General features: G+C 37.9%; 5 protein-coding genes across 9 annotated transcripts; 4 read left to right on the forward strand and 1 right to left on the reverse strand.

The window, feature by feature from the left end:
* The first annotated feature begins 83 nt into the window (after window positions 1-83).
* LOC108029718 (MAPK-interacting and spindle-stabilizing protein-like) lies at window positions 84-11080 on the forward strand. Of its 4 annotated transcripts, XM_017102197.3 has the most exons (5): window positions 84-370; window positions 440-577; window positions 10254-10383; window positions 10443-10508; window positions 10567-11080. In XM_017102197.3, the coding sequence occupies exons 2-5, from the start codon at window positions 475-477 to the stop codon at window positions 10724-10726; spliced, it is 459 nt and encodes a 152-aa protein (XP_016957686.1). In that variant the 5' UTR covers window positions 84-370; window positions 440-474; the 3' UTR covers window positions 10727-11080. The 4 variants fall into 4 exon arrangements, with proteins under 4 accessions (XP_016957686.1, XP_016957684.1, XP_016957685.1 ...); XM_017102195.3 differs by lacking the exons at window positions 84-370; window positions 440-577 and adding an exon at window positions 8779-8918; XM_017102196.3 differs by lacking the exons at window positions 84-370; window positions 440-577 and adding an exon at window positions 9033-9176.
* Window positions 11081-11235: 155 nt separating this feature from the next.
* LOC108029717 (antigen 5 like allergen Cul n 1) lies at window positions 11236-12520 on the forward strand. Its single transcript, XM_017102193.3, has 3 exons — window positions 11236-11700; window positions 11757-12151; window positions 12205-12520. Exons 1-3 carry the CDS (start codon window positions 11578-11580, stop codon window positions 12476-12478), a joined length of 792 nt encoding a protein of 263 aa, XP_016957682.1. The 5' UTR covers window positions 11236-11577; the 3' UTR covers window positions 12479-12520.
* On the forward strand, window positions 12474-13829 carry LOC108029716 (antigen 5 like allergen Cul n 1). Its single transcript, XM_017102192.3, has 3 exons — window positions 12474-12693; window positions 12746-13137; window positions 13358-13829. The coding sequence occupies exons 1-3, from the start codon at window positions 12565-12567 to the stop codon at window positions 13659-13661; spliced, it is 825 nt and encodes a 274-aa protein (XP_016957681.1). The 5' UTR covers window positions 12474-12564; the 3' UTR covers window positions 13662-13829.
* Window positions 13830-13994: 165 nt separating this feature from the next.
* Window positions 13995-15107, forward strand: LOC108029422 (antigen 5 like allergen Cul n 1). Of its 2 annotated transcripts, none has more exons than XM_017101665.3 (3): window positions 13995-14164; window positions 14217-14674; window positions 14733-15107. In XM_017101665.3, the coding sequence occupies exons 1-3, from the start codon at window positions 14033-14035 to the stop codon at window positions 15040-15042; spliced, it is 900 nt and encodes a 299-aa protein (XP_016957154.1). In that variant the 5' UTR covers window positions 13995-14032; the 3' UTR covers window positions 15043-15107. The 2 variants fall into 2 exon arrangements, with proteins under 2 accessions (XP_016957154.1, XP_016957155.1); XM_017101666.3 differs by having other exon boundaries at window positions 13996-14164; window positions 14754-15107.
* A 2224-nt stretch (window positions 15108-17331) lies between these two features.
* LOC108029425 (odorant receptor 49b) lies at window positions 17332-19855 on the reverse strand. The gene is made up of 4 exons (XM_017101669.1): window positions 19423-19855; window positions 18056-18438; window positions 17798-18007; window positions 17332-17433 (listed from the first exon to the last, which is right to left on the reverse strand). The coding sequence occupies exons 1-4, from the start codon at window positions 19853-19855 to the stop codon at window positions 17332-17334; spliced, it is 1128 nt and encodes a 375-aa protein (XP_016957158.1).
* Between the last annotated feature and the right edge of the window lie 806 nt (window positions 19856-20661).

Raw genomic sequence — 20661 nt, forward strand, 5'->3', positions numbered from 1 at the left:
ATCGATAGGTACACCGGGCTGTGTTTAGTGTACGCTATATCGATTGCTTTCAACCGATTGCTCACTAAACACGTCTCTCGAAAGCAGTGCTAAAAAACGTTTGGCACAGTTGACGGCACTATTCTTACCTTGTTATCGTGCTATATTTTTTTATTTGCAGATTAGCCGTTGATAAGAAAATATAGTCAATTCCGGACAGGCTTCGATGAGGGCCTTTCGATCGAGTAGCCAAGAGATATTTTGCTGACTTTCCCGTGTGCTTCTATGAAGTATTAAGTTCTGGTTATTTAGCAGTTCATTTTTATGCAGAAGGTGCAACAAGTGGAATTCTCGAGTTAAAGCCGGAATAAACAATAATATTGAGCCAATCGTGAGTATTTCATCAGAGGCTAGTCCCAAAGAAACCTTTTTCCTCATATACTATAAATTCTGTGCCCAGTGGAGGACTTCGAATTGGAAGATCTGGAGGGCGCAATGGATTTCTGGGGCATTTTCATGTTTTTCCTGCTCACTTTCCTCATTATGAGTTGCTGCGGATATTGCTGTACCAGCAGACGCCAGGGTGCCGTCTTGTCCAGTAAGTAGCCATTAGATATTGCTATTAATTAAATAAACCCCTTATGAGTCATTACTCCACAAAAACAAAGAGGGTGGAGTTCAAATTGCTTGAAAACAATCTAAGATTTTTATATGTGTGAGTGAGTTTACACAAATCCTACCACTCTCATTGTTTCGTGCCAAGTCGTGCCAAATAATAATGAAAGCCAAAAATAAAACGAAAGGTTCGTGCAATATAGAGATAGCATTTTCATTTTCCTATATCATATAGCTGTCATACGAACGATCCGAAAATTGGTGGGAAATAATATGAAACAAATTATAGCTTTGGGGCTTTTTGACATATTATCTTATAATATTGGGAATATACATTTTTATATTTTTAAGAATTTCGAAGTCAATTTAATAAAATTATTGATTTTTTATAGCTGTAAGGGTATACAAACTTCGGCTTGCCGAAGTTAACTTTCCTTCTTGTTATTTCATGTTTTCCGACTAATTTTCCGATCGTCCCAATGGGAGCTATATGATATAGTCGTCCGGTTTTGATCAAATTTAATTCGAAATTCAGAACTAGTTTAAAAATGTTATATCCAAGCATAGAAAGATATATGTTAAAAAACACCAAAGATATAATTTTTTTTTTAATTTTTTCCCCGATAGTTCCTATGAGAGCTATAAGATGTAGTTGTCCGATCCGGCTGGTTCCGACTTATATACAACCTGCAATAGAAAGAAGACTTTTGGGAAAGCTTCAGCCCGATAGCTTTAAAACTGAGATACTAGTTTGCGTAGAAACAGACGGACAGACGGACATGGCTAGATCGACTCGTCTAGGGACGCTGATCAAGAATATATATACTTTATGGGGTCGGAAACGTCTCCTTTACTGCGATGCAATTTTCTGACTGAAATTATTATACCCTCTGCAAGGGTATACAAATTTTATCTTCGGTGTTTTTAACATGTAACCTCCTACATATACATAAATACATATGGTGGAAAATGGTTTCTTTACAGTGTTACAAACTTATGAACTATCTTATTTAAGCATTTTATATTAAAGAAAAACTCACCTAAGTGTGAAGTAAAGAACTAAGATATTTCTCTGTGGCCTGCGGACAATTGTTGCCAAGTATTTGAGACTCATTTTCATGTAATTTGTTTCTGCAGAAAAGTCTACTGACCGGTGTTTTTCCTTCTCGGTTTTCTTGTTTACCATCCACGCTTGGTTCGATAAGCGTTATTAAATTATTTGATGACTACTGACGTCAGTGACGATCGGAGATTTATGAGAAGCGTAGAGGGTAATCGCAGCGGGTTGAGAATCCCGAAGAGTAATAAAATTCGGCATCGAAACCTAATTTTTCTTTTGATTGATGCGGACTGTTGACGCAGGTTTCAAGCTGTAAATACAATGTCCACTTAAAAGTTTTTATGGCTTCCCCCCGATTCTATGCTAGCTTTTAGAACCGGTATCAGGACTATATGGCATCTTTAAGACGATTAAACGCCCAGACCGTCATCACAGATACAGCGAAGGGTGCTAATCTTATCGGGCCTTAACGCACTGCCTTAAATTGCCTTCGGGCCTATGCAGATCCGAAGACAGTGTGGACTGTTACAAAAGTCGACGAGAAAGCTCATCCAGTTCGCAATATTCGCTGAAGGTCTGCGCAATGAACACTGGGAACGCATCGCAATTTCGTAAAACCGTAGCGTAGTTTAATGCCCATCACAATCTACAAGACTGCCTGCCAATCCAATTTATTAGTTAGGAACCCGTGACAAAGAGTTTTATCTGCTATCGAAAAGATGCCGCATGCTCCGGGCGAAAAGGATTTGGAGACCTCGACTATCGTCCTGTGCTCTCTATTCGCTGTGGTCGTTTGCGGAATTCTGGTAGTCGTAATACGCTGGGCGTCCCGTAAAAGGAAACAACGGCTGGCGGGCAAGTCCGTGATCGAAGCAAGTTAGTATATCGTCCACTAGACACTGATTTCAGTCTTCTAGTTTGCTTAGTTTATACAAATTATTTTAAAAAGAAGTATGACACTAAAAATATGTTAATGCTAAAAGATATTAACTGCCATTCACAGCTCGGAAGCCTTTCTTTGGATTTTGTTTTGTAAATTAGTGCAAAGAGCGAACTAATTAGTAAAGTAATTTAATCCTTGGTTTTTCTTACAAAAAACCTTCTAGGGTAGATTTAACTGTGAATGTCACTACATACTACATAAAATATATACTCAATGGCTGCGTTCAGCGATAACTAACGTTCAAAAATTAAACAATTTACCTGAAAAGCACCAATGTTTTTTAATTAGTACAAGCACAAGTTTTTGTCAATAACTTTATAAACAAAGGTTTTTTTGTGTACAGCAGAACTTTCTTAAGAACTCTCTCAGCTGTTATACTTACCCTGCCATTATTTTTTTTGTCGAAACAACTATCTAACAATGTTTTTTGTTTTTCGATATATAAATATGTGGTCACTCAAAAGTTAGCTTATCACTTTGTTTCTTAATTTTATTAAGAAACCAATTTTTTTAGTTCAGCCTTTTTAGAAGTTTCAGATTGTCCGTTTATGCGGTATTATGTTAATGTAGTTTTCCCAAATTATAATTTCCGTAATTTTCTGAATTAATAATTTTGATATAAGACTCATTTGATTGTCGAGTAAGTAAGTAAGAAAGTCGGAATTCCTTTTTATTAAGAATAATTTTTTGAACTAAAAGAACATTTTTAAAATTTACTGAATTGCACCATTATTTTTATACCCTTGCAGAGGGTATAATAATTTCAGTCAGAAGTTTGCAACGCAGTGAAGGAGACGTTTCCGACCCCATATATATTCTTGATCCGCCATGTACGTTTGCCGTCCGATTTTGATAAAATTTAATTCAAAATTCAGAACTAATTAAAAAATGTTATTTCCAAGAAAAACACCAAAGATATAATATTTTAATATTATTTGTCCACCAATTTTCCGATCGTTCGTATAATAGCTTTATGATATAGTCTTCCGATTTTGATAAAATTTAATTCAAATTTCAGAACTAATTAAAAAATTTTATTTCCAAGCTAAGAAGGTTATTTGTTAAAAAACACTAAAAATATAATTTTTATTTCATGTTTTCGACTATATGATATAGTCGTCCGATTTTGATAAATTTTAATTCAAAATTCAAAACCAAATAAAAAATGTTATTTACAAGCGTAGGAGGTTATAAGTTAAAAAACACCGAAGATATAATTTTTCAATATTATTTTACCATTAACTATCCGATTGTTTCTATGGGAGCTATATGATATAGTCGTCCGATTTTGATAAAATTTAATTCGAAATTTAGAACTAATTTAAAAGTGTTATATCCAAGCTTAGAGAGGTATTTGTTAAAAAACACGAAAGATATAATGTTCATTAATTTTTTTCCCCGATAATTCCTATGGGAGCTATAAGATATAGTTGTCCGATCCGGCTGGTTCCGACTTATATACTACATGCAATAGAAAACAGACTTTTGGGAAAGTTTCAGCCCGATAGCTTTAAAACTGAAAGACTAGTTTGCGAAAACACGGACAGACAGAAGGACAGACGGACGTGGCTAGATCGACTCGTCTAGGGACGCTGATCAAGAATATATATACTTTATGGGGTCGGAAACGTTTCCTTCACTGCGTTGCAAACTTCTGACTGAAATCATTATACCCTCTTCACGGGTATAACAAAGAAAAATGTTTTATTAACTTAAAATAAACGATATTATTTTTCAGTGACAAAAAATTTTCTTAAATTATCGGTCCTCTTAATTGGGATCCAATTTCAGTCAAACGTTTTCATTGGAGACGCGACATTTTTGACTAGTTTAAAAATATTAAGACGCCCATTGTTTTGAAAAGCCCGAAAGCAGGCTGTAGAATTTTAATAATTTAAATATGAAAAGTAGGTACAGACTTCTGTATTAATGTTTAATGCGAACACGATTAAAGTAGGTCCGCGACTTAATTTTTATTAGAGTACATTTTTGTAAAATAGCTACAACAAATTTTTCTTGATTAAATTCTATATTCTATATATTCTTCTTTATCGAAACGGATATGATTGGAATAACTGGGGAATATTTCAGTTTCCCCCTTATTCACAACTTAAAGCTTGGATATTTCCTCAAAGAGCAACTTTAAGCATGTGCTAGTATTTTTTCTGATCGTTTGAGCAGTTTATTGTCTGGTTCGGTGCAGTCAAACGTGTTTGAAAGATCCCCAAAATGCCGCATCCGTACGATAATAATGAGTCATCCAAAGAAAAGTTTCCACGAAGCTTTTACCGAGCTATCACCATTTTATTCGCCATCCTGTGGTTCCTCTTCATCTGCTGCTGGAAATTTTGCTGTGAATGTTTTCATAAAGGTATAGATAATTTCGAGGTATTTTCATTTACTCTGTAAGATTAGGGAAAGTTGTAACTTTTTGCATTTGGAAGTGATAAGTAACTTAAGTTTCCTATACATATTTTAATTAGTTTGTGAGGTTTGCAGTGTATTTATGAGTTTTATTTATATAAATCTGCAAAAACTAAGTTTCAATGAGTTAGATATTGATATAATCTTCATGTTTTTAGCAGTCTTGTAATCCTTAGATATTTTTGGACAATAAAATAAAGTTTTTTTTGTAGTTGTTCATCATAAATTTATAATTAAAGTTATTTTTATTAACTGTGGTTGTGAAGTATCTATTAAATGTCTACCTGCAAACCTGTTCGTTCTTAATATACATTGATTTGTCCTTGTCAAAAAAAACTTTTTTCTAAATTAGAAATACAAAATTTCGATACTTTTCTTTGTCCACTGAGTATGTTTGCTTACTCTTTATACCCTTGCAGAGGATATAATAATTTCAGTCAGAAGTTTACAACGCAGTGAAGGAGACGTTTCCGACCCCATAAAGTATATATATTCTTGATCAGCATCAAAAAACGAGTCGATCTAGCCATGTCCGTCTGTCCGTCCGTCTGTCCGTCCGTTTCTACGCAAACTAGTCTCTCAGTTTTAAAGCTATCGGGCTTCCCAAAAGTCTTCTTTCTATTGCAGGTAGTATATAAGTCGAAACCAGCCGGATCGGACAACTATATCTTATAGCTCCCATTGAAACTATCAGGGAAAAAATTAAAAAAAAATTATATCTTTGGTGTTTTTTAACATATATCTTTCTAAACTTGGATATAACATTTTTAAACTAGTTCTGAATTTCGAATAAAATTTTATCAAAATCGGACGACTATTTCATATAGCTCCCATAGGAACAATCGGAAAATTAGTGGTAAAATAATATTGAAAAATTATATCTTCGGTGTTTTTTAACATACAACCTATTACGCTTGGAAATAACATTTTTTATTGGGTTTTAAATTTCGAATAAAATGTTATCAAAATCGGATGACTTATCATATAGTTGCCATAGTTGGAAAACATGAAATGAAAATTATATCTTTGGTGTTTTTTAAAATAAAACTTTATTAGCTGAAAAAAAAACATTTTTTAATTAGTTTTGAATTTCGAATTAAATTTTACTAAAATGGGACGACTATATCATATAGCTGTCATAGGAACGTTCGGATAATTGATGGGAAATAATATGAAACAAATTATAGCTTTGGGACTTTTTAACATATTATCTTATAATATTGGGAATATAAATGTTTTATATTTTTAAGAATTTCGAATTCAATTTAATAAAATTATTGATTATTTTTTACAACTGCAAGGGTATACAAGCTTCGGCTTACCGAAGTTAACTTCCTTTCTTGTTTCACATATATTTTTCTAATCTTGAATTCATCAAAATTTAATTAAATTTTATCAAAATCGGACGACTATGTCATATAGCTGTCATAGGAACGATCGGAAAATTGGTGGGAAAATAATATATAACAAATTGTAGCTTTGGTGCTTTTGTACATATAACCTTCTTGGCTTGGAAATTAGTGAAAAAATAATATGAAAAAATTATTGACTAAAGTTAATTATTTCTTATAACTGCAAGGGTATACAAACTTCGGCTTACCGTAGTTAACTTCCTTTCTTGTTTTAGATTGTATTTTGTATGGCAAAGGCATTTTCATTTCTTGTGGAAAACTTACCGACACATTAATATTTACATGTTTCTAACACTGAATTATTTATTTTAAATGCAAAGCGTAATATTCAAAATTAATATAATTTTTCTATATTTACTACAATTATTTCTTGAGCTAGTATTTTTTTTACTTAGTAAAGAAATGGTACTTGTAAGGCAAATTGCGATGGCTTACTTTTGTTAATACCTATAAAAATTGAAAAAACATGCTGTGTTATTTTGTGAAAAATTAGTGCTTGACAGCCACGTCTAAATTGTCGGACAATATTAACGCTTTAAAATGTATCATTTAAATCGTTACCCAGTATTAAAATTGGTTAGCTGCGTAATGTGATTCTCGAGGCACTTGACAATATGGTTTTTATTAAGAGTTGAACTTGTTGTTTTTTCAGAGGTTTTATAACTTTTTTTCTTACTTTCTTGCATATTTGGTACATGTAAATAATGGCATTCAAAATAAGAAATGTTACCACAACATAGTGAAAACTGCATCTCATACTCTTGCTTATAAGCAATGTGATGACGTCATCTAAAGCTTTTGGGTCATGATCTAAACTTGATCTTGTAAAAATAAAATTATACGATTATGTGTATTGCCCGCTTTATATATTGGTGCTTCCTATCTGGAAAGTAAATTTTATTTATGGTAGAATTTTTCAAGTCATTGTCTAACAGAAATATTAGATTGTATTCGACGTGATTTCAGTTATCAAAACCAGCAGCAACACATTTTTTATACCCGTTACTCGTAGAGTAAAAGGGTATACTAGATACGTCGGAAAGTATGTAACAGGTAGAAGGAAACGTTTCCGACCCCATAAAGTATATATATTCAAATGCATGTCCGTATGAACGCTAAGATTTGGCTTTCTGCGCAGCGCAAGTTTGTTTTAGCAAGGTGCCACGCCCACTCTAAAATCAGCAGTGCCTACAGTTTTTATGAAAGAAACAAAATTTTAAGTGAAATGTGTTTGTCTCATTAATACCTATTGACTGACTTAAAAAAATGAGCCACGCCCACTCTAACGCGGACAAACGGTTAAAACGCTTAAATCTGTCTGCCGCCCTCATAACATCTACTGAAATGGTCGCCGTTTCCTTTTTGCTCTCTTAAGCCGAGTATCGGGTATCTGATAGTCGAGGCACTCCACTATAGCGTTCTTCCTTGTTTTCTTTTTATTCTAAATGCAATGCTAAAACAATAATAAAGTTGAACATTATATATATTTCCAAAACAAAACAAACGTTGTTTCCGTCCAATTGCTTGAGTAAAGCTTTGAGTGCTTAAGGAACCCCTGTGATGAAACTGTCCGCCTTTCATGGTAATATTGAATTTAGGATTTCTTATGAAATGGGTAATGACTGTTGGTTTTTAGTATACTTGTGCAATATATACTGCTGTTCAGTACAGTTTTGGATCACATTTGATAATGTGTGTCAAAGTGGTGGGTTTACTTCTAAATGCAAACCAATAATTAGATATTACTGGATAATGGCCAAAAAGGGTAAAGTGTTGACGTATGTAAGTCCCGAATTGCTGGGTCATTCAGAAAATGATTATGAAACCCATTCAGTTAGGTCGCGGACTTTCGTCATGAATGCCACCATTGGGGACGTGTTTGAGGACATTTTCAAGCGACTTCAATTTAACTGGGCATTTCAGGCACTCGAAACGGAAATCCTTACAGTTTTGGTTGCCTTAGTTGTGATATACGCATTAATTATTGCCCGGGACCTGGAAGATTTTGTTTTTCTTAACCAATAAAGAAGATATGTATTACGAAACATATATCAGTTACCATATACAATCTCGGGAAAGCTATGTAGTATGCATGACCGTTTTTCGCATAACCTGCAGAATATTCATCTTGGGGTTGATCGGTTTGGTTGCACTATATTGGAAGCGCCGGCAGGCGCTCGGCTATTTAAGTAAGCTATGATAATGGTTGGAAGTGCTGTTATCACTGATAAGTGCTATCTTTATGAGTGCGATTGCCCTTTTCTTTGGGCATTACGGGCACATTTTTGATTGCCAATCCGGCGGCTTTAGTTCTTCGCTTTTATTTAGTCTTTGTGCACCGCTTACTCAGTCAGTATCAAAATCATGGATGATTCGGGCATCTACTGGATTCTTTTCTTTACGCTCTCCGTGTTCTTCATGACATCCGCGGCGGTATTCTTGACCCGTGGACGAACTCAAAGAGCGGCACTTACGAAGGGTGCAGGTGTGTTTTCGGGGATCTCCCTTTTGGGGCGATAACGCTGTCCATTGTTTTCCGACGGCTATCATGTTCAAATAACGAACACATCATACTCAGTTGAAATCGTGAACTCTCTGGTGTAGCACCTGTCAAATTCGAATAAAATAACATTCACAATGGAGCCTTATATTATTCCCATCATTGCCTTCTCAGTCTTCTTAGTGATTTCCTCATTAATGTGCCTGTGTTTCTTTTGCATAGCCAAGAAGTTCAGATCGATGGGTAAGCATTGTGTCCTTGATTTATGCAACTTTAAAGCTGTTGTGTATAGCCAATATAAGTGATAAACAAACCAGAATGGAAGTACGGAAAAAACATGTGTGCTATTTGGCTATGTCACCACCCGCTTATCGTATTGGCCATATAAGCGGACATTGATTAGACATGGGCCGAATGAGTGGGTCTCTTTGATGAGAGCTTTGCAGTCTGTTCTGTGTTCGTCTGGAAGGCGATTGTGTTGTTCAAGTTAAACCCATCCAGTCATCGAAAATGTGGGCCTTCTGGGTCGGATTATCTTTAGCATTCACCATATTTTTCATTACCTCTATCATGGTTTGCATAAGGCGCAAGCAGAAAGCAGCCCGAAATGTTGGCTACACAATCAGCGAGGGAGGTGGTAATTACATTCACTGAACAATCAGAATATTGACAAAACGACAACACTTAGGAAAACGGCGGTTGATTTGTCTAAAGAATTTTTTTAATCTTTTTTTTAAAAGTCAGCTATTTATAGTCTTGAAGCTTCAAAAATAAAAAAAGTTAAAGTTTCTAAATATAACATAGTTTTTATACCCTTGCAGAGGGTACATATAATGATTACAGTCAGAAGTTTGCAACGCAGTGAAGGCGACGTTTCCGACCCCATAAAGTATATATATTCTTGATCAGAATTAAGAATTTCGAATTCAATTTAATAAAATAAATTGATTATCTTTTATAACTGCAAGGGTATACAAACTTTGGCTAGCCGAATTTAACTTCCTTTCTTGTTTTATTAGCTATTAGATTAAAATTAATGAACATCGCATACATATGATGAAAAAAGAAGTGGAAATATTTGATTAGATTTTAACAATAAAAAAAAATTAATTCGGATCCCTTACAGAGAAGTACCATTTATTTTGAATATTAAACATTGTTTGAGTGTCAAATCGTACTGACGGGGAATTTTTTTTCATATTGATGAGTTTAATCAAAAGCGGGAGCTTATCGGATCTGCGATTCGAGTGGTGGGCTATGACTCAGAATTATTGGCCCAGCTCTTTTCCGCTTCTAATTGTCTGCTTTTACTCTTTGCAGCGCCCGTAGTAGTGACCTCCGCCACGCACACAGCTCCCGGCGGATATCCGGTCACACAGTTGCCTCCGCCGGGGTATCCTGCGAGCAATGCCTACGTGGCTCCCGTGGCATATCCCGCCCAGCCCACCGGGTAAGTACGGATTTAAAATGGGCCCGGAAACTCGTCTAACGTTCGTCTTCTCCCCACAGCAATGTGACCGTACAGATGCCCATGCCGATGCCCCAGCATATCCCTCAGCAAATGCCGATGCCCGGGTAAGTGGAATCGAAAGCTCATGCAAAATGCAAATAATAATTAATATCTTTCACCCAGCATGCAAACTCATGGCGTGGCCTATCCTCAGTATCCTGGCGCCGGGGCTGCCAGCATGAATCCTCCGCCGTACGACATGGCCATGGCAAATCCGGGACCCAGTGTCATGCCCTCCGGCTACGAGAAGCAGGCCCCTTACAATCCCAACTTTGGCCAATGATTGCTAGCTGCGAACTGAAAATGAAACTTATTTGGAGGAGACCCTTCCCCGCCTCGACATAGCTTTTAAACACAGCTGTACACATTCGTTTTGATTCCTCTTTATATGTATTACCCAATGAACTCCAAAATAGTCAGCGATATATTTCTAAGTGGCCAGGGGGAAGAAACCAAAGGAAAAACGATCGCACAACGAGCCATTTTTGTATTGCTTGTGATGTATGTATGTAAAATGAACATATAACTTAAGTGCAACCTAATCTTAATTAATACACCTACTTTAAGGAACCCCAAAAACAAAAAACGGAACTAAATGAAGTATTAATTGTAATAAACTAGCAAAGTGCAGGTCAAATATGAGCATGTTTTTTCGATGCGCACTTCCACAAAAACCATAAATGCAACATGTTTTATATTATTCCATGCAATCGAATGCTGTTGGCAATGCAAGTCCAGCTTAAATGTGTTTCTAAAGATTACTAGTAGGTTTCAATTGGCATTTTTGCAATCAAGGGCTTTTATTTGTCATTTTGATTTGTGTATGTCGGATTATGTATGTTTGTTTACTTGAATTGATTATTTGTGCTACGTTGAAACAGCGCCTTTGACTTCATTTGATTATTTGTTTAAATTATTTAATAGTTGCATTTGTTTCATGCTGTTAAAACAATGATCACAAAAATTCAAAAATTAGTACCGTAAGCGGTTCCCACTACCTATTGTTTTGAGTTTTAAATTGGATTTATTTCACGACATGGTGTTTCATGCTGTTTCCAAGCATTTCGAATTGATTTTTCTCTGCGCAGGTTGATGGTTTACCATTTTCATTTTTACTACACCAATTGCCACTAAATGTTGCTCCTTATACCACCCCTTTTAATGGTTTTTATTAGCCAAGAGGTGGTATCTACGGATTACTGCGACAAGGAACTGTGCCAGCCGGAGTTAACGCATGTCGCTTGTCACAATTACGGGGTGAGTTGGTGATGTTGAATGCAAACGTAGATTGATAGTAAATTACACACATTCAGGACTTTGACGAGACCTGTGGCAGTGGAGCGGTTATCATGAAGTTCCCCATGCACCTGCGTGCCCATCTTCTGGCCGTTTTGAATGATTTCCGTAATACTGTGGCTCTGGGACAATATCCATCATTCCGTCCGGCTGCCCGGATGGCGACTCTCCGGTGGCACGAGGAACTTGCCGGATTGGCCAAGTTTGCCTTGCGCCGTTGTGAGAACATGGACGATTATTGCAGCAATACGGATGAATTCAAATATGTGTCCTATATCTACGGTAGTACAAAGTGGTTGCACCAGGAGAAGACCCCGAAGTCCGTTATGGAATTTGTGTTGCAATTTTGGATAAATGATGTTAAGGCCTGCACCATGGCCCACATTAATGCCGAGAAACCTGCCAAGGATAGGTGAATACGATAGTTCCAAATGGCCTATCTATACATCTGACCTTTTATTTCAGGCAGTGTCGCGGCTACTTCACCCAGCTAGTCCAAGACCTGGCTGCCCACGTTGGCTGTGCCATGATGATGCGAAGGAGCCAAACAAGCGGACTCTATCAGTACGGAGTCCTTTGCCATTTTTCCCGCGGAAAGATCGCCAATGAGCTGGTCTACCGCGAGAGTGCGCACCCGGGAAGTCGCTGCTATGCGGGGACCCACTCCATATATCAGGGGCTGTGTTCGCCCGAGGAGCATGTCAATCCCAATGCCCTGCAATTAGGCGAGCTTAATTAAGTTGGTCATGCGGAGTCTAATAAACTTAGGTTTCAATATGGATTGGCGCGTGAATTTAGGAGTTACTGCCACGCTGACTGGTCGACATGCGGATTTGGTATCTAAGCCTTTTCCTTATACCGCCTGCTGTTTTTTTGTCCCCACGGAATAACACCCTCTGCAGGCCCGACCTCTGCATGGACGCCGAGGTTCACGTGGGCTGCTTTGACCGCAAGGTAGGAGCTACAAGTCCTAACCTTTTATGGCATTTTTAAAAGGCCCCTATAGACATTAGCCAGTTCGTGCAAGAAGGGCAACCTCGTCCTACATGTAAACGGTGCCTTGAAGCACGGCATTCTTCACAGGATCAATATGGTGCGGAACTATGTGGCCAGTGGGGCCGGCAACTTTTCGGTGGCCGCTCGCATGCCAACCATGTCCTGGGATTACAATCTGCAGCGGTTGGCCGATCGCCAGTTGCGCCAGTGCAACGAGTTGGGAAAGTACTGCGCCAACACTGCGGAATATCACTATGTGGCCACCACCGAAATTCGGAGTACGATGGGGCGGAAAAGCAGCTTGGAACACCAGGTCTATGATAGAATGCTGCCGGAGTGGTTCTTGGACGTAATGGGCTGCCAGATGGACAAAAACAAAAGAATCTTGCCCACTAAGGAGGGGTAAGTTCAAGAGCAGTACTACGTAGGACAAATCTTAAAAACAGTAATGGAAGTTTAGATAAATATTTTAGAATGTGCCCTTGCGAGACGTATGATATTTTATATATATTTATCACCGAATGAAAAGGTTAAGGCGGGCAGAAACCTACTGGTCTTACACGTTTTAATGAAATATAAATGTTTTAACAAATATTAGTTATCTATATACTATTCATTTCAGCTCCTGCGTGGGCCATTATATACCCCTGATACAGGACCGTGGTGCCCGGGTAGGCTGTGGCATTCGGCTGAAGACCAGGACAGAAACCAAGTCGAACGTGATCGTGCTCTGTCACTTCTCGCGGGCCAGTGTAAACAACCTTCAGCCGTACGAGGTGGGTCAGCATCCTGGCGAAAAGTGTGTCACTGGATCCAGCCAGCTGTACAAGTTCCTCTGTAACGAGGAAGAAAATGTCGATGCCAACAGCATGGTGGTGCAAACCAAGATGCCGCTCAGCTCCAAATTGCACAGGGGTAATGCATAAGGCTACACAGATAAAAACAGGGGAACAGCTTGAAATACATTTAATAAGGCATGCCAAATAGATAGTATTATAATTATCACACTGTTTTGCCATTTTATCGGATTAATAAAGGCTGTCACTACTTGTTCCTGCGCCTAAGTGCTGCGTACATCATCTTAAAAACCATTACATCGTACCCAATTTTGTTCTGTGTATTAAAGTGTGTCAAATTGGAGGCGTAACCAATTGTTAAACAAGTGGGGGTCAGTAAATAAATAGTAACTAGGTGCGATTGATAGCTACGCTTGGCCACCAATCGATTTGGCGACCTCGAACTCTATAAGAGGCAGCCTCGGGTGGACGGAGCTGGCTAAACTGGCTGTCTCGTCGAGATGTTGGACACCGTGTGGCCGCCGCTGTTGCTGCTGCTGATGCTCCTGGGCCAGCGTCTTCACGCCTTCGACTACTGCGATCCGACCTTGTGTCCAGGACCCGAGAGGCATATAGCCTGCAACAACTTTGGGGTAAGACGGACCTGCTTGTCATACAAGACCCGCTGACGGCTGATCCTTTTAGGAGCTGGGCGACACATGCAGTCCGGATGCCCATGTGGTGCGGATCACGACGGCCCGACGCACCATGATCCTCAACGAGCTGAACGAGTACCGCGATCGGATAGCCAGGGGCGATCTCATGGGCTTCAGTCCGGCCACCCGGATGGCCACTTTGCAGTGGGACCAGGAACTGGCCAGTTTCGCTGAGCTCAATGTGAAGCGGTGTGCCCTGGTAAACGACCACTGCCGAAACAGCGAGCAGTTCCGCAATGTGGCTCAGGTGGTGGCCGAGGGCGGTTGGCAGGGAGATCCACTGCCCCCGGGCAATCCCCCCAATGGCACCCCCAATCCAGAAACGCCAGTTCCAGTTGAGTACCACACCGAGGATGAGGTGATCAAGGCCACGCTGGAGCAGATGTTCGCCGAGTACAAGGAGTGCAGCATGCGGGATATCATAGCCTTTAGTCCGCCCAGCAACAGGTAGGTGGACATCCCATGGGGAGTCGCTTCGGTGATTGAGTAGCGCTTACCTGACCAGAATCCTTCGCTTGCGCGTCAGCAAGTGCATAGCCTACTTCACACAGCTCGTCCGGGATAGCACCACGCACGTGGGCTGCGGCATCCTCAGACAGACCAGGAATACCACCAACGAGGCCGGTCAGTGGCTGCCCAGCGTCCATCAGTACATGACCTGCAACTTCGTGAGAGCGGACGATGTCAATGCCCCCGTCTACCAGAGCGGCGATCGCCCGGCCACCGAATGCCGCAGCGGACGCAATCCGGTCTTCATTAATCTGTGCTCCGTCAACGAGATCTACGACTCCTCCAACCTGCCCGGCCTCTTCTGAGGTGGCAAGTTCTGCAATTCCTCAGTCAATTACTAATTTTAATAAAAATGAAAGGATTTTACTGATGATCTGGTTCTCTATTGTGGGCAGTTAATACATTTTAGAAAGTTTTATTTCACTCATTTGAAAAATATATATTTAAATCGTTATTCTTCTTCTTCTTTAAACCAAAATCCCGATCATAGTTTGCCTTCCCCATTAACTAGTTTGTCGAAATAAATTCATTTATTTAGCGGGCACCATAGTCCCTATAAAAAGGCACTGGACTTTATGGCCTACAAAAAATAATTTAATAAATAAATATTTACATATAATCTTTTTGTTCTTTTGAATACAAAATTCTTTTCTATATTTATTTTATTTTATTTTGCAGAGAGTATAAAGATTTCAGTCAGAAGTTTGCAACGCAGTGAAGGAGACGTTTCCGACCCCATAAAGTATATATATTCTTGATCAGCGTCACAAGACTAGTCTATCTAGCCATGTCCGTCATTCCGTCTGTCCATCCGTTTCTACGCAAACTAGTCTCTCAGTTTTAAAGCTATCGGGCTGAAACTTTCCCAAAAGTTCTTTTTTCTATTGCAGGTAGTATATAAGTCGAAACCAGCCGGATCGGACAACTATATCTTATAGCTCCCTTAGAAACTATCGTGGGAAAACATTTAAATACAAATTATATACTTGGTGTTTTTTCACATGTACCTTTCTAAGCTTGGATATAACATTTTTAAATTAGTTCTGAATTTGGAATTAAATTATATCAAAATCGGACGACTATATTATATAGCTTCCATAGGAACGATCGGAAAATTAATCGGAAAACATGAAATAAAAATTATATTTTTGGTGTTTTTTAACAAATAACCTTCTAAGCTTGGAAATAACATTTTTTAATTAGTTCTGAATTTCGCATTAAATTTGACCAAAATCGGACGACTATGTCATATAGCTGTCATAGGAACGATCGGAAAATTGGTGGGAAAATAATATGAAACAAATTAAAGCTTTGGTGCTTTTTGACATATAACCTTCTCAACTTGGATATAACATCTTTAATTAGTTCTGAATTTCGAATTAAATTTTATCAAAATCGAACAACTATATCATATAGCCGTCATAGGAACAATTGGGAAATTAGTGGAAAAATAGTATTCAAAAATTATTTAGTAATGTTGATTATTTCCTATAACTGCAAGGGTATACAAACTTCGGCTTGCCGAAGTTAACTTCCTTTTTTGTTATAGCTGTTTTTCGCCAAACTATTTATTTTTTTCAAAAGCGGTAGATATAATGTTTTTTATATTGAGCTGTTGAACATCGTCTAAAATTTCTAGGATCCTAAAACATCATAAGTAATTTTTCATTTGAGAAGTCTTCCACAATCTTGTTTTTTTTTAATTTCACTGAAGCCAGCAAGAATCTTTAAAAATGTATGTATACAAACAACGGCTTGCCAAAGTTAACTTCCTTTCTTGTTAAGGTTATTTTAAAGAAAAATCGTGTTTTTTAAGATGACAACTGGTAGCTCCTATTCCAACCAACAAGTTCAGTAAAAAGAGCAAATCTAAATGCTCTTTAAAAAAGCTATAATGTTCCCTTTGAAGTAGCTTCATTTGATGGCAAAATATGGGTATTATTCTATTAGTGCTTCCGTTCCCTTACCCTGCGACTTCCTATTGAAGCTATTTTCTCGACAACAAAGAATCAAAGTTGAGCCACGGGAATCGCTCTTTAATTCTATCCCCATTATTATAATGAACCTGATTCGCCCGACGCTACTCACCTGCAACGCGGCAGTCGAATTGAAATGTGTTTTCCCCGCTCTTTTTGGCACCTGCCCGCCGGGCTTGCTTCCTGCATCCTGCAGAAACGCTGTTTTCGCACCTAGGCGACTGCCAGTCAAAGTCAGCGGACGCAAAAAAAGTTCGTTGACAACTTCAGCAAACAAATTTTTTTATCGCGCACTTGCCACACCTTTTCGTTTTATTTTTTGAATTTGATTTCAGCCTTTTTTGTTTGAATTTTCTCTCTTGTAGTGGAAGTGAAAAAAGGCAAACGCAGCGTGAAATACGCAGCAACCGCAAATGGTGCGCAGCAAAAAACAGAGAGAAAATGTTATATATTTCTAGCTAAAAACGAAAACTTATTTTACTTTTATTTAATGATTTATTCAATTGTGAAATGTGCTCGATTGTGTTCAGGGTATACACTAAAAGAGAACCGTGCGATTTAGTGCACATGTCGTGTTCAAGCTATTTAATAAAATATTTCAATTTGTTCCTGGTTCGTTCATCCGTACACTCGCTTGAGGACCGTAAAAAACGTATATGTTGTGTTGAGTAGATTCTGAAAAAGTTCCAAGGTAATGGGTCGGACGTTTCCCAGAAGTATCTGAAAATGATATTATTAGAGGATCAATAATAAAAAAATTTAAGATTTTTGGAAAAGTATATTAGTTGTATGACAAAAAACTTCTGAATCTAAAATTCGACTACCTAAAGTTGCTTTGTGATACAAATTTATTACACGATCTACTAAATAGATCTACTGTATAAAAGATCTACTATATAAAATCGTATAATAAATTTGTTACCGTTCTACATTTTTTATACTCGTTACTCGGGTTACGTTCCGACGGACTGACGGACTAGATCGACTCGTCTAGTGATGTGGATCAAGAATATATATACTTAAACGTCTCCTTCACTGCGTTGCAAACTTCTGACTTTGGTTTACTATATTATTATAAACTCACTGCAGCTGGTCGTTGGGCCCTCATCATCATGAAGAGGATGTTCTTGCGCAACGGAACGTCGAAAGTGTACCACTCAGTCGCATAGGCTGCCGTGGCTACTGCCAAGTTCTGTTCCTTCAGCTCGTTTGCATACCAGTAGATGGCCAATATTTGGGCCAAAATCATGTTTATGTACATGCAAACAATAATCAGTTGGCTAGTGCCGCTGACCTACGAAAAGTAGAAATACATAATGTTGTCTTCGGGGATACAACTTACTATGATCAGCATAAAGAGGAGAGCGCACAGTAGGGCTGAGAAAGCCATCAGCTCGAATAGAAACATCATTGTGGTCAGCTCATTTATGCGATCCATGTACTCGATGATGCTCTGCTGGTATTGAATGCAGGCTATGACCTCCTCCCTCAATAGTCGGGAATCGCGGTCTCCGTAAGGGTGCAATATGGCCACCTGGTTAAGGCGATGCTGCAGTGCCTTACAACGCACTATTCCGAACATGATCAGTCCCACGATCAGGCTCGTATACGGTATGTACATGCAGCACCCCATGGGCGTGATAAGCATCTGAAAGACGTACCACATCTCATAGTACGGAGACTCGTACTCATTCAGGCCGGGGATCCTACTACCAAAAGGAAGGACTGAAAAAATGTGCGGGCATAAATGTTCTTGTATTCTAAATACTACATTTGGACTACGAAAATTAAAAATTGGTAATTGAATAAGGATAGCCAGGAAAGTTTAAGACGAACAAGAAAGGAAGTTAACATCGGCAAGCCGAAGTTTGAATAGTCTTGCAGTCATAAGAAATAATGAACTTTAGTAACACCATGTGAAATTTTTAAGGATTGTTGCTGCCTTTAGTGATATAAAAAAAAAAAAAAATTATTTCATTCAGACCATTTTTTTGACATCTATATGTTAGAGTAGTCCGATTTTTATTATATTAAAATCGAAATTCTGTCAATCTTTTAAAAAGCCTCAAAGTTTTAATTTGTTTCATACTATTTTCCAACCAATTTTCCGATCGTTTCATGACAGCTTAATTATACAGTCGTCCGATTTTGATAACAATTAATTCGAAATTCAGAACTAATTAAAAAATGTTATTTCCAAGCGTAGAAAGTTATATGTTAAAAAACACCGAAGATATAATTTTTCCATATTTTCCGACTAATTTTCCGATTGTTTCTATGGCAGCTATAAGATATAGTCGTCCGATTTTGATCAAATTTAATTCGAAATTCAAAACCAATTAAAAAATGTTATTTCCAAGCGTAGGAGGTTTTATGTGAAAAACACCAAAAATATAATTTTTTATAGCTATAGGATATAGTTTTCCGATCCGGCTGATTTCGACTTATTTACTATCTGCAATAGAAAGAAGACTTTTGGGAAAGTTTTAGCCTAATAGCTTTTAAACTGAGAGACTAGTTTGCGTAGAAACGGACGGACGGACGCCGTCTATGACGCTGATCAAGAATATATATACTTAATGGTGTCGGAAACGTCTCCTTCACTGCGTTGCAAACTTCTGACTGAAATCATTATACCCTCTGCAAGGGTATGAAATTGCAAACGTCGACTTAACAAATTCAAAATGTATACAACTAAGGTTCGCTCACCTCTCTCGCTGGACGATAAGGGATACAGGCCGAAACCCATGGATGTAAGCATACCAAAGAACAAATTGCCCCTGGCCATCAAGTGTCCCACTCGGTTCAGATTAAACAAAATTTTCGATATATATGGATCGTTCAGATTCAACAGATCATAGTAGGCGGCGGTAAATTTTTGGATTAGGGCCACGTATTTGTCGTGATCTGCCAGCAAAAGGTAGGCGCGCATAACCGTGTTGATCCAAAGGACGACCATATAGGAGTTCCGAATTATGCCGGTTAGCCCTTCGTTAGTGCTCACCATGTAGACCATTTGGGTGAAGATATGGAAAGAGGCCAGTCCGATGCACACGTATCGCCGTATATTTTGGTCGTAAAGAAGAGCCCAGAAGCGGAGTATCTTGATGTTCATGTAGATCAACTGAATATCCTCGAACATGTCTGATAACTGGTATAAGCTATCTTATTAAACTCTGAGCTATCCTCCTTGTGTCAGAACCTTTTATATCATTTTTGTGTATGGAACTCATTAATACACTTTTAAGGAAGCATGCAAGGCAATTCAAAGGCTTAAAAATATATTATATCGCAAATGGAATTAATTATAATAATTGTTACTATGTAATATAATAATACTTTATTATAATAATAATATAATAATTAAGTTAATATTCGAAACTAAATTTAAATGTGATGCTTATAGTACGACTTTATTAAATGAACTTACCGCTTTATTTCTTAATTTATTAGTTGCCAGGAAATATATATATATAACTATCTTTCAGAGTAAAGTAAATCCACATTTATTTTTTAAAATCTTTTTTGTGAAGGCCACGTCTTTCATAGACTCCCATATGGGCTCATTTGGGTGCAATTTCTGCCTAAATTGCCAATGATTTTGCAATATTTCTGCCATTGAATGGTATTTCATTGGCCACATATTGATTTCCTTTTGAATTGCGGACGGGGGAAGACGGGAGAAGTTTATACCGTTTATCCAGCTTATAGCACTTCAATTTATTTTTCATTAGATAAATTTGGAAGCCAACTGCGATTGGCAATTTGTATAATGTATTTTGCTGATAATTCGCCTGCACTTTGTACACAAAATACAGATAGTCTAATTAGCATGTAAAATAAATTGTATTTACAGATTGATAAGCAATATCGATTAGAGTTAGTAAGGACCAATTGAGAGCGACCACGTGATAAAGATATACATAGAAACAGCTTTTATAAAAAGCC

The sequence above is a fragment of the Drosophila biarmipes genome, chromosome 2R (assembly GCF_025231255.1).
Source record: "Drosophila biarmipes strain raj3 chromosome 2R, RU_DBia_V1.1, whole genome shotgun sequence".
Taxonomy (NCBI): Eukaryota; Metazoa; Arthropoda; class Insecta; order Diptera; family Drosophilidae; genus Drosophila; species Drosophila biarmipes.